General features: G+C 49.5%; 2 protein-coding genes across 4 annotated transcripts; both read right to left on the bottom strand.

The window, feature by feature from the left end:
* Positions 1-744: 744 nt before the first annotated feature.
* Positions 745-2,785, bottom strand: LOC129015318 (keratin-associated protein 5-8-like). 2 transcript variants are annotated; one of them, XM_054453060.2, is made up of 4 exons: positions 2,686-2,785; positions 1,978-2,195; positions 1,320-1,385; positions 745-972 (listed from the first exon to the last, which is right to left on the bottom strand). In XM_054453060.2, exons 1-4 carry the CDS (start codon positions 2,739-2,741, stop codon positions 866-868), a joined length of 447 nt encoding a protein of 148 aa, XP_054309035.2. In that variant the 5' UTR covers positions 2,742-2,785; the 3' UTR covers positions 745-865. The 2 variants fall into 2 exon arrangements, with proteins under 2 accessions (XP_054309035.2, XP_054309034.2); XM_054453059.2 differs by lacking the exon at positions 745-972 and having other exon boundaries at positions 985-1,385.
* A 4,316-nt stretch (positions 2,786-7,101) lies between these two features.
* On the bottom strand, positions 7,102-9,170 carry LOC129015161 (uncharacterized). 2 transcript variants are annotated; one of them, XM_054452758.2, is made up of 3 exons: positions 8,334-9,170; positions 7,679-7,744; positions 7,102-7,332 (listed from the first exon to the last, which is right to left on the bottom strand). In XM_054452758.2, the coding sequence occupies exons 1-3, from the start codon at positions 9,073-9,075 to the stop codon at positions 7,211-7,213; spliced, it is 930 nt and encodes a 309-aa protein (XP_054308733.2). In that variant the 5' UTR covers positions 9,076-9,170; the 3' UTR covers positions 7,102-7,210. The 2 variants fall into 2 exon arrangements, with proteins under 2 accessions (XP_054308733.2, XP_063511235.1); XM_063655165.1 differs by lacking the exon at positions 7,679-7,744 and having other exon boundaries at positions 8,334-9,124.
* Positions 9,171-12,936: the final 3,766 nt, after the last annotated feature.

Below are 12,936 nucleotides of genomic sequence, written 5' to 3'. Positions count from 1 at the left end.
CGGGAAACTGAAGTCCCAGCTACCTAGGAGGCTGAGGCGGGAGGATCACTTGAGCCCAGTCCTGCCTAGTCCACATAGTGAGTCAACGTCTCTAAAAAAATAAAATTAAAAAGTGAGACGTCCAGTTATTTCTCTTAAGTGTACCTGACTAAGGCATAACATTGAGTCTATACCTGTCCCTTTCTAATCACTTTGACAGACAGCTCTGGACTGATCTACCAGAGGAAGAACTCAATCTTCACCATGGGATGGCACCAAGTCATTCTTTAGGGATCTGTCCTCATAACCCTAAAAGCTCCCACTAGGCCCCACCTGCAATAGTGGAGGACACATTTCAACATGAGATTTGGCAGTGACAAAATATCAAAATCATAGCACCCATGTAGGATTCAAGAAACTAAGAAGTTGGGTTCCAGCACTATAGCCACTTTTAAGACTAAAATCCAATGTGGATCTCAAGTTGTGGAGGAAAATCAGAAAATAAAAATAAGGGATGAAGTTTCTGTGCCACGTTTGGCATGAGACTGGAAGCGATCATGTATGGCCCCCACCCATATGGTGTGCACAATGCAATACCATTTTACAGAAGTGTGAGCTCAGTGAGGTAACCTGGCTGGCCTGAAAGTGTTCACATTGTTAGTGACTCACGTTTCCATCCAGAGCCTGGTCTCTAAGCTCACGGTTTAACCCCCACCCAGTCCATTTTTTCCAAGGCACACAAAGAAGACCAGAGTAAGATTCAAGTCAAAATTGTTTTATTGTCATTCACATATTTAATATGAAAAGAAATGCAGCAAATGGCTCAGGGTTGTATTAAAAAAAAAAAAAACAGGTTGTGCAGGTTGTTCTATTAACATCTGGGAGCTCAGCTGTCCCCACATGAGGCACAGCAGCTGCACTTCTCTGACGCCGCTTTGCAGATGCAGCCCTGGGCACACTTGGCACAGCCCACGGGGCAGCAGAAGCAGCAGCCTGGGGAAGAAGGGGAGAGTGAGAGGTGGCAGTAGACTTCACCAGGCACCTCCCTGCCTCAATAGCAAGCCTGGCTCGAGCTCAGAACCCAGACCCAGAGGAAGCTTTTTTCGTCTGGCACAGCTCTGTTCTGAAACCATAGGGGATACCGTTGGGATTTGTGTCCCGAAAGAAAAATGCTTCCCTGCCCCATCTGAACTCAGGCCAGAAAGCCTGGAGAGGGAATGACACGGCCAACAAGGGCAAAGGAAGCCCAGTTCCCCAGAAGGATGCACTCAGGGCCAGCCTTGAGTTCCCTCCCAACCTTAGCCAAAGCCCCAGATTCCTGGAGATGGCCCCGCACTCACTCTTCTTGCAGGAGGTGCATTTGCACTCTTTGCACTTGCAGGAGCTGGTGCAGGCGCAGGAGACACCTGCAAGGAAGAGGAAAACGCAGTGGGCAGTGAGTGAGACGAAGAAAGTACAGCAGTAGTTCAATGAGTCTCCAGCGCCTCCTCCTCTGTGCAGGGCCAGCCCTTAGAGCTCCTTTCCCACTCAGGACAGAGGAACAGAAGTCCCATGTCCTCTCCATTCACGGTGGGAAGGGCAAGCACACTCCTGTTTCACCTCATCAGGAAGGTCCCAGGTGCACACCCAACCCAGGAATACTGAGATTGCCAGCCAGAACCTTCTGTCCTGAACCCTGAAGACTCAAGGTCTCTAGCTCCCTATCCACCCTGATTGCTCAGAGCCTGGAGGAGAACACTGGGGCCCAGCCAGCAGGACCCTGAGCAACTGGGTGATGTGGAGCAGGACTGCCTTGAGCCTCAGCATCCTTAACTCTGACTTAGAGGCCCAGGAGGGAGGGCAGTGCTCTCAGGGGCGCGATCAGGAAGAAAGCACCTAAGGAAGTAAAGGAGTCCCCTTCCGCTCAGAACTTAAAATGCGACCTCCTCAAACCCAGAGACCCTCAGTACTGGGGCTGGGAAATGGGAATCCCAGGGCGCAGAGTCGAGCTTCTCTTACCAGTGATGCAGGAGCAGTTGGGGTCCATTTCGAGCCGCGGTAAGGCTGGAGATCTCAAGCGATAAATGGAGAGACCGCAAGGCTCACCCGGACGGCGTGGTGGGGCGCCACAGCCTGAGGCTGCTTTTCTACTCAAGGGAGGGGGCCGGGCGCAGAGGCCCTGCCCTGCGCTTGCACCGGCCCCGCAGGTTTCGGGATGACAGCGGTCCTGGGTTGGGCTGTGTGCAGCAGAAGGGCCGGGTGCACCATCCCCTGAGCTCGGCTCGGGGCGCGCCGCGGGACCGCCACTCTGGCGCCCGTTTGCGCGTGAGGGGCTGTGCGCCCGGCAGTATGCGGTGTCCCCGAGGTCCCGGCTGCCTGTCCCAGTTTCTCCGAAATTGCCTTCCACCCTCCTCCCCGCGTGTTCCGGGACCCCAGCCTTGGCGTCGCGGGCGTCTCCACCCCACCCCTCCCACCGTTTTTAGCTCGGCCCGTCCCAGAGCCCCTGTGCCGCCCTCCTGCTCCCGTCCCGGGGTCTACTGAGTGTGGAGCTGGGAGCGTGCGGTAGCGAGAGAGTTGTGTGCAGAGCACCCGCCACCGATGTGGCTTTCGTTTCTCCTGGTCCCTTGCCTTGTCTGTCCCTGTCCCTAGGTCTCTCGGACCCGCTCCTCCGTACACATCAACACGGGGAACACGGGTCGGCCTCTCTCTGCCGTCCATTCTCCTCACCTGAGAGGATGTGTGGGCACATTTGTCCGGGTCCTCCTTTGCAGATAAATCTCCATGCTCCTCGTAGCCTATCCGGCCATTCCCACTACCGGCTGGCAGTTCTGGATCTATGGGATGTCCCCAAAGAGAGATGACTTCAGATGATATGCAGACTCTGCTTTAAATTAAAAAGCAAGGTGAGGAAGGTGGCAGGAAGCTGTAGTCCCAGCTACTTAGGAGGCTGAGGCGGGAGGATCACTTAAGCCCAGGAGTTCGAGTCCTGCCTAGTCCACATAGCGAGTCAACGTCTCTAAAAAAATAAAATTAAAAAGCAAGACATCCAGTTATTTCTCTTCAGTGTACCTGACTATTGCATAACATTGAGTCTATACGTGTCCCTTTTTAATTTCTTTCATTCTTTGAATCCTCATAGCAATCTTAAAGGGAAATACTAGTTATGAGCCCGTTTTGCTCATCACAGGACTACAAAGAAAAGAGTCCAAGTAACTGGCTGGTGGTCACAGAGGTAAATAGTTGTGCACTGATTTAAATCCAGGAAGCCTCTAAATGGAAAGTGTCCATGATCAAGCCTTCCTTTGACCCAGATATGTCGTCAACACTTCTCTATTGCTGGAAATCTTTTAAACAACAGGGGCCGGGCCCAGTGGCTCACACCTGTAATCCCAGCACTTAGGAAGGCCGAGGCAGATGAATCACTTTAGGTCAGGAGTTGGAGACCAGCCTGGCTGACATGGCGAAACCCTGTCTCCACTAAAAATGCAGAAATTATCCTGGTGTGGTGGCGGTTGTCTGTAATCCCAGCTATTCGGGAGGTTGAGGCAGGAAATTCACTTGAACCCGGGAGGCAGAGGTTGCGGGTTGGGCGATTGCACTCCAGCTGGGCAAAGAAGGTGAAACTCTGTCTCAAAAAATAAAAACAAAAAACCGCCAAATAAACAACAGGAAGCTACCAGCTCTTCGATGGACAGTGGCAAAAGCAATCCATAAGTGTAATATATATATATATGTATATATATGTGTATATATATATACATATATGTATATATATGTGTATATATATATATATATATACACACACACACACACACACATTAATTTGGGGCTATCTTCCATGTGTGGGACAAGATTGATTTTCACTTTCTCTGGTGGAAAAGAGTTTGATTTTCATAAAAGTGTTTATGAAAGTATTAATCATTTCAGTATAAAATAGTAACAAAAAATGGTGCAGGTGGTAACAGAAAGGGCAGTCATTCTTCTGTATCTGACATGAAGCACAGATCTGGCTCATAGCTTTTTAACTCTAGTGTTAACTACAATTTTGTGGGAACATTGAATGGCTCTCTTTGGACCACAGGACACGTGCTCATGTGGTAGATGAGAATAACAGGGTACACAGCTGAGCACTCCAGGCCTTTGTGTGCAAATAAGTAAATATCCCGTATGCTCCATAAAATGATCAAAAAAACAGTAGCTAATATTGTAGACCACCTGCCCCTCACACCATTCTAAGTTGCTTATAAGCATTTCACCCTTTAATCCTATAAGCCAGAGGTTAGTATTATGCCCTTTGTACAGTTGAGGAGACTGAGCCATAGACAGTTGGTGTCATGCAGCTAAAAGTAACAGAGGTGGGATTTACACTCATGCATGCTGATGGCAGCATCATACACTCACCCACCACCATCTGCCACCAAGTTACATGAATGATAAAGACACCGAAAACCTATCACAGAGGCAGCAATAGGAAGTGCACTCTGTGGACAGAAATGTCTCCCTGCACAGCTCTGTGACCTCTCTGGGTTTCCGTTCTCATCTCTTAAGCCAAGAGCAATATTCATCCATCCCACAGAGTCTTTGTATCTTTGAACTGAGATAGGCAAGATTTAGCATCCAGTGGCATCATAATCTACCAGCTGTGGCCAGGGCCACAGGCCAGGTTTAGCATGGATTCATTCATCCCCTTACTTCTGAGCTATGTGACACTGGGTAGGTTACTTAACTAATCTGGAAGACAACACAAGCACTCTAGGCCCTGCATATTTGCTGTCCCAGTCTTGAGGCCTGTGGCTCTCGTTCCTGAGGTCATGTGATCAGGCGATATGGAGAATGGGAACGGATTTTATGTCTGCTCAAATGTAGGGGCAGCATCTTATTGACAAGCACTTTCAGAAGGTCATCCACACTCCTCCTGGCAGGATCAGCCTGGTTGCAGTCCCATTCCAAGCATCCAGTTTACAGCAATTCTTTCAAACCCATAAGGTTTCTCTTAGCTTTGGGATTTAACAGGATTCATTCTCCAAAAAAAAGCCAGTGTAGAGTGAATGATCATCATTGCTACTCTTTATTAAACCCTAGCCAGGGGCCAGATTATGCTGTCATTTAACCCCTGCATTGAGATATAATCTGTTTTCTACAAATAAGGAAATGGAGGTTTGTAGAGTTTCAGTGATGCACTCAGGCCACACAGCGAGTACTGGTGAGGTGGGCTGTGAACCAGGACTGCCTGACACCAAAACCCATGCCCTAGGCACAGGCTGCCTTCTGAAATCTCCTCTTCACAGGGAAGCAGTGGGCAAGTGTAGTCCTGACCTCCATGGCAGAAGGATCATCTTCCTTTTTGACTGAATGTCAAATAGCATTCCCTCCACATAGCCAGGGGAACTGATCGTTGGCTTAAATTACAAGTCAGCCAGGGCCTCACTCCTTCCTAACGAGCACCACCACATCCTCCAAACTGCAGAATCCACCATCATTCCTGCATGGGCAAACGTGAAGTATTCATGTGGAACCCATGATCACACACACTTCATTTTGCCAGGAACATGCTGGGCATTTCCTTCCATATTCCCAGTCACTTTAGTGGTTGGAAGTAGTCAAGGCCTGAAATGTGAAAGAAGGAGAAATTCAGCCTGGGTTTGGGAGGAATTTCCAAAGATTCAGAGCCAAGTCACAACAGGGGGCTCTCAGGCGTCAGCGAGTGTCCTGTCAGTGACCCTGGGCAGACCAAGCCTAATGGTTCCTTGTGAGGATGTGCTGGGCCGTGCCGCTCAAGGCGTGTGAGCCACACACTGGGGCCACTTTGCTGTTTCCTTTCTTTTCTTTTTTTGAGACAGAGTCTCAGTTGCCCCAGCTGGGCTACAGTGGCACAATCGTGGCGCACCGCAACCTCCGCCTCTGGGGTTCAAGCAACTCTTATGCCTCAGCCTCCCGAGTAGCTGGGATTACAGACACAGGCCATCATGCCTGATTAATTTTTATATTTTTAGTAGAGATGAGGTTTCGTCATGTTGGCCAGACTGGTCTTAAACTGCTGGCCTCAAGTTATCCACCCAACTTGGCCTCCCAAAGTGCTGGGTTTACAGGCCTGAGCCACCACGCCTGGTGTAGTTTGCCGTTTCTGGTCCGTAGTGCACACCATCATATGTTCAAAGTTTGTACATCTTTCATTTTCCTATTATTTCTTAATGGATTTATTGAACTTTTTTCCTGTTGGGTCTAAAAAATGGGTTTTGTATTTGGTGTTTTATTTCATTATCTCCATAATCAATACTATTACATTTACCAAGGTTTAAGCCTGTGATGGATAGGAAATAAAAACTGTCCCTTTACCATAGTGCTTCAAAAGCCCCATTGTGCTAGCCTGTTTGCATTGCTATAATGGAATCTCTGAGACTAGGTAATTTGTAAAAAAAAGAAGTTTGTTTTGACTTCCGCTTTCACAGGCTGTGCAGAGTATGGTGCAGGCATCTGCCTCTGATGAGGGCTGCAGGAAGCCTACAATCCTGGCTTCCTGAAGACCAAGGGGGAGCAGGTACATCACGTGGAGAGACAGGGAGCAAGAGAGAGAAGGGGACGGTGTCTGGCTGTTTTAAACAGCCAGCTGTAGAGTGACCTACCAGAGGAAGAACTCACTCTTCACCATGGGATGGCACCAAGCCATTCTTTACAGATCTGTCCTCATGACCCCAAAAGCTCCCACTAGGCCCCACCTGCAATATTGGAAGTCACATTTCAACATGAGATTCGGCAGTGACAAAACATCCAAATCATAGCACACTTGTAGGATTCAAGGAACTGAGGAGCTGAGTACGAGCACTATAGACACTTTGAAGCCTAAAATCCAGTGTGGATCTGAGGTTGGGCAGGAAAATCAGAAAATAAAAATGAGGAATGCAGTTTCTGTGCCACATTTGGCATGAGACTGGAAGTGATCATGTATGGCCCCCACCCATATGGTGTGGCAAAGTGCAATACCATTTTATAGAAGTGTGAACTCAGTGAGGTAACCTTGCTGTCCTGAAAGTGTTCACATTATTAGTGGCTCACGTTTCCATCCAGAGCCTGGTATCTAAACTCACAGTTTAACCCCCACCCAGTCCATTTTTTCCAAGGCACACAAAGAAGACCAGAGTAAGATTCAAGTCAAAATTGTTTTATTGTCATTCACATATTTAATATGAAAAGAAATGCAGCAAATGGCTCAGGGTTGTATTAAAAAAAAATCCAGGTTGTGCTGGTTGCTCTATTAAAATCTGGGAGAAGAGCCGTGCCCACATGAGGCACAGCAGCTGCACTTCTCCAATGCCCCTTTGCAGACACAGCCCTGAGCACACTTGGCACAGCCCATGGGGCAGCAGAAGCAGCAGCCTGGGGAAGAAGAAGAGAGGGAGGTGGCAGTAGACTTGACCAGGCACCTCCCTGCCCCAATAGCAAGCCTGGCTGGAGCTCAGATGCCAGACCCAGAAGATGATTTTTTTCGTCTGGCACAGCTCTGTTCAGAAACCATAGGGGGTACAGCTGGGGTTTGTATCCCAAGAGAAAAATGCTGTCCTGCCCCATCTGAACTCAGGCCAGAAAGCCTGCAGAGCGAATGACATGGCCAACAGGGGCAAAGGGAGCCCAATTCTCCAGAAGCAGGCACTCAGGGCCAGCCTTGAGTTCCCTCCCAACCTTAGACACAGCCCCAGATTCCTGGAGATGGCCCCGCACTCACTTTTCTTGCAGGAGGTGCATTTGCACTCTTTGCACTTGCAGGACCTGGCACAGGAGCAGGAGCCCCCTGCAAGGAAGAGAAAAACGCACTGGGCAGTGAGTGAGATGAAGAAGGTACAGCAGTGGGTCAATGAATCTCCAGTGCCCCCTCCGTGCAGGGCCAGCCCTCAGAGCTCCTTTCCCACTCAGGACAGAGGAACAGAAGCCCCATGTCCTCTCCACTCACGCTGGGAAGGGCAAGCACACTCCTGTTTCACCTCATCAGGAAGGTCCCAGGTGCACACCCAACCCAGGAATACTGAGATTGCCAGCCAGAACCTTCTGTCCTGAACCCTGAAGACTCAATGTCTCTAGCCCCTGGTCCACCCTGATTGCTCAGAGCCTGGAGGAGAACACTGGGGCCCAGCCAGCAGGACCCTGACCAACTGGGTGATGTGGAGCAGGACTGCCTTGAGCCTCAGTATCCTTAACTCTGACTCAGAGGCCCCGGAGGGAGGGCAGTGCTCTCAGGCGCACGATCAGGAAGAAAGCACCTAAGGAAGTAAAGAAATTCCCTTCCGCTCAGAACTTAAAATGCGACCTCCTGAAACCCGGAGACCCTCCGTACTGGGGCTAGGAAATGGGAATCCCAGGGCGCAGAGTCGGGCTTCTCTTACCAGTAGTGCAGGAGCAGTTGGGATCAATTTCGAGCCGCGGTAAGGCTGGAGATCTGAAGCGATAAATGGAGAGACTGCAAGGCTCACCCGGACGGCGTGGTGGGGCGCCACAGCCTGCGGCTGCTTTTCTACTCAGGGGAGGGGGCCGGGCGCAGAGGCCCTGCCCCGCGCTTGCACCCGCCAGGCTGGGTTTGCACCGCCAGCGGTCCTGGGCTGGGCTGTGCCCAGCAGAAGGCCCGGGCGCACCATCCCCTGAGCTCCGCTCGGGGCGCGCCGCGCGACCGCCCCTTTGGCGCCGGTTTGCGCGGCAGGGGCTGTGCGCGGGGAGGTACGCAGTGTCGCTGAGGTCCAGCCGCCTTTTCCAGTTTCCCCGAAGTTGCCTTTGCCTTCCACCCTCCTCCCCTCGCGTTCCGGGACCCCAGCCTTGGCGTCGCGGGCGTCTCCACCCGACCCTTCGCCCCGCTGTTTTCAACTGGGCCTGTCCCGGAGTCCGGGTGCAGCCCTCCTGCTCCCGTCCCCGGATCGGCTGAGTGCGGAGTGGGGAGCGTGCAGTAGGGAGCGAGTTGTGTGCAGAGCACCCGCCACCGATGTGGCTTTCGTTTTTCCTCGTCTCCCGCCTTGCCTGTCCCTGTCCACACCGCGGTCCCTCGCACTCGCTCCTCCGTACACAGCAACACGGGAAACACGGGTCGGCCTCTCTCTCCCGTCCATTCTCCTCGCCTGAGAGGATGTGGGGGCACATTTGTCCAGGTCCTCCTTTGCAGATAAATCTCCATGCTCCCCACAGCCTAGCCGGCCACCCCACTACCGTCTGGCAGTTCTGGACCTGTGGGATGTCCCCAAAGAGAGATGACTTCAGAGGATATGCAGACTCTGCTTTAAATTTAAAAGCAAGATGGGTGCGGTCGCGGGAAGCTGTAGTCCCAGCTACTTAGGAGGCTGAGGCGGGAGGATCACCTGAGCCCAGGAGTTCGAGTTCTGCCTAGTCCACATAGCGAGTCAGCATCTCTAAAATAATAAAATTAAAAAGCAAGACATCCAGTTATTTCTCTTCAGTATACCTGACTATTGCATGACATTGAGTCTACACCAGTCCCTTTTTAATCTCTTTCATTTTTTGAATCCTCACAGTAATCCTAAAGGGAAATACTAGTTATGATCCCGTTTTGCTCATCACAGGACTACAAAGGAAATGTCCAAGTAACTGGCTGGTCGTCACAGAGATAAAAAGTTGTGCCCTTGTTTAAGTCCAGCCAGCCTCTTAAAGGAAAGTGTCCATTACCAAGCCTTCCTTTGGCCCAGGTAGGTCGTCAGCACTTCTCTATTGCCGGAAATCTTCTAAACAACAGGGGAAGGGCGCCGCGGCCCACACCTGTAATCCCAGCACTTTCGAAGGCTGAGGCGGATGAATCACCTGAGATCAGAAGTTGGAGACCAGCCTGGCTAACATGGCGAAACCCTGTCTCCACTAAAAATACAAAAATTATCCTGGCATGGTGGCGGTTGCCTGTAATCCCAGCTACTGGTGAGGCTTGGGCAGGAAAATCGTTTGAACCCGGGAGGCAGAGGTAGCAGATTGGGCCATTGTACTACAGCTGGCTGACAGGGGTAAAACTCTGTCTCAACAAACAAAAACAAAAACAAACCAAAAACTCTCAAATAAACAACAGGAAGCTACCAGCTCTACGATGGGCAGTGGCAAAAGCAATCCATAAGTGTAATACACACACACTTACACACACACACATTAATTTGGGGGCTATCTTCCATGTGTGAGACAAGATTGAATTTCATTTTCTCAGGTGGAAAATAATTTGCTTTTCCTAAAAATATGTTTAAGAAGTATTGATCATTTCAAGGTAAAATATTAACTAAGAGATGGTGCAGGTGGTAACAGAAACGGCAGTCATTCTTCTGTATCTGACATGAAGCACAGAATCTTCCTCATAGCTTTATAACCCTAGTGTTGATTACGGTTTTGTGGGAACACTGAATGGCTGTCTTTAGACCACAGGACACGTGCTCATGTGGTAGATGAGGATAACAGGATACACAGCTGAGCACTCCAGGCCTTTATGTGCAAATAAATAAATATCCCTTATGCTCCATAAAATGAACAAAACAAGCAATAGCTAATATTGTAGACCACCCACCCCTTGTACCATTCTAAGTTCCTGATATGTATGAAATCCTTTAATCCCATAAGCCAGAGGTTGGTATTATACCCCTTGCACAGTGGAGGAGACTGAACCACAGAGAGATTGTGCCATGCAGCTAAAGGTAACAGAGGTGGGATTTGCACTCATGCATACTGATGGCAGCATCGTACCCTCAGCTACCACTCTATGCCACTAAGTCACATAAAAGATAATGACACCAAAAACCTAGCACAGAGGCAGCAGTAGGAAGTGCACTCTGTGGACAGGAAGGTCCCCCTGCACAGCTCTGTGACCTCTCTGTGTTTCAGCTCTCATCTCTCAAGCCAAGAGCAACATTCATCCATCCCAAAGAGTCTTTGTGTCTTTGAACTGAGATAGGCAAGATTTAGCATCCAGTGGTATCATAATCTACCAGCTGTGGCCAGGGCCACAGGCCAGGTTTAGCATAGGTTCATTCATCCCCTTGCTTCTGAGCTATGTGACATTGGGTAGGTTACTTAACTAATCTGGAAGACAGCATAAGCACTCCAGGCCCTGCATATTTGCTGTCCCAGTCTTGAGGCCTGTGGCTCTTGTTCCTGAGGTTGTGTGATCAGATGATATGAAGGATGGGAACAGATTTTTATGTCTGCTCAAATGTAGGGGCAGCATGTTATTGACAAGCACTTTCCGCAGAGTCATCCACACTCCTCCTGGCAGGGTCAGCCTGGTTGCAATCCCATTGCCAGCATTCAATCCACAGTAATGCTTTCAAACCCATAAGGTTTCTCTTAGTTTTGGGATTTAACAGGATTCATTTTCCAAAAAAGCCAGTGTAGAGAGAATGCTTATAACTGCTACTATTTATTAAACCCTAGCCAGGGGCTAGACCATGCTGTCATTTAATCCCTGCTTTGAGATATAATCTGCTTTCTACAAATAAGGAACTGGAGGCTCAGAGAATTTCAGTGATGCACTCAGGCCACACAGCCAGTACGTGGTGAGGTGGGCTGTGAACCAGGACTGCCTGACACCAAAACCCATGCCCTAGGCACAGGCTGCCTTCTGAAATCTCCTCTTCACAGGGAAGCAGTGGGCAAGCATGGTCCTGACCTCTAGGTCAGGAGGATCATCTACCTCTTTGACTGAATGTCAAATAGGATTCCCTCCACATAGCCGAGGGAACTAATCATTGGCTTTAATTAGAAGTCAGCCAGGGCCTCACTCCTTCCTAATGAGCACCAGCACACCCTCCAAACTGCAGAATCTGCCATCATTCCTGCATAGGCAGACATGAAGTATTTAATTTGGAACCCATGATCACGCACACTTCATTTCGCCAGGAACACGCCGCGCATTTCCTTCCATATTCCCAGTCACTTTAGTGGTTGGAAGTAGTCAGGGGCTGAAATGTGAAAGAAGAACAAATTCAGCCTGAGTTTGGGAGGAATTTCTAATGATTCAGAGCCAAGTCACAACAGGGAGCTCTCAGGGGTCAACAAGTGTCCTGTCAGTGACCCTGGGCAGACCAAGCCTGATGGTTCCTTGTGGGGATGTGCTGGGCAGTGCTGCTCAAGGTGTGTGAGCCACACACTGGGGCCACTTTGCTGTTTCCTTTCTTTTCTTTTTTTGAGACAGAGTCTCAGTTGCCCGGGCTGGAGTGCAGTGGCACAATCTTGGCTCACTGCAAACTCCGCCTCCGGGGTTCAAGTGACTTTTCTGCCTCAGCCTCCCGAGTATCTGGGATTACAGTCGCATGCTATCACGCTCAATTAATTTTTATATTTTTAGTAGAGATGAGGTTTCATCATGTTGGCCAGGGTGGTCTTGACCTCCTGGCCTCAAGTGTTTCACCCACTATAGGCTCCCAAAGTGCTGGGATTACAGGCCTGAGCCACCACAACTGGTCTAGTTTGCTATTTCTGGTCTGCAATGCACATAATCATATGTTCAAAGTTTGTACATCTTTCCTTTCCCTTTTATTTCTTTATTTATTGAATCTTTTTTTCTTTTTTTGAGACGGAGTCTCACTCTGTTGCCCAGGCTGGAGTGCAGTGGTGCGATCTTGGCTCACTGCAAACTCTGCCTCCCTGGATCACGCCATTCTCCTGCCTTAGCCTCCTGAGTAGCTGGGACTACAGGTGCCTGCCACCACGGCTAATTTTTTTGTATTTTTAGTAGGGACGCAGTTTCACCGTGTTAGCCAGGATGGTCTGGATCTCCTGACCTCATAATCCGTCTGCCTCGGCCTCCCAAAGTGCTGGGATTACAGGCGTGAACCACCACACCCAGCTATTTATTGAATGATTTCTCGTTGAATCTAAAAAATGACTTTTGTATTTTATGTTGTATTTCATTATCTCCATAATTGTTACTATTACATGTAACAAGGTTTAAGCCTGTGATGGATAGGAAATAAAAACTGTCCCTTCACCATAGTGCTTCAAAAGCCCCATTGTGTTAGC

The sequence above is a fragment of the Pongo pygmaeus genome, chromosome 18, assembly GCF_028885625.2.
Source record: "Pongo pygmaeus isolate AG05252 chromosome 18, NHGRI_mPonPyg2-v2.0_pri, whole genome shotgun sequence".
In the NCBI taxonomy this organism is placed as follows: Eukaryota; Metazoa; Chordata; class Mammalia; order Primates; family Hominidae; genus Pongo; species Pongo pygmaeus.
Note: the sequence above shows the minus strand (reverse complement) of the source record. Positions and strands in the feature narration are given on the sequence as shown.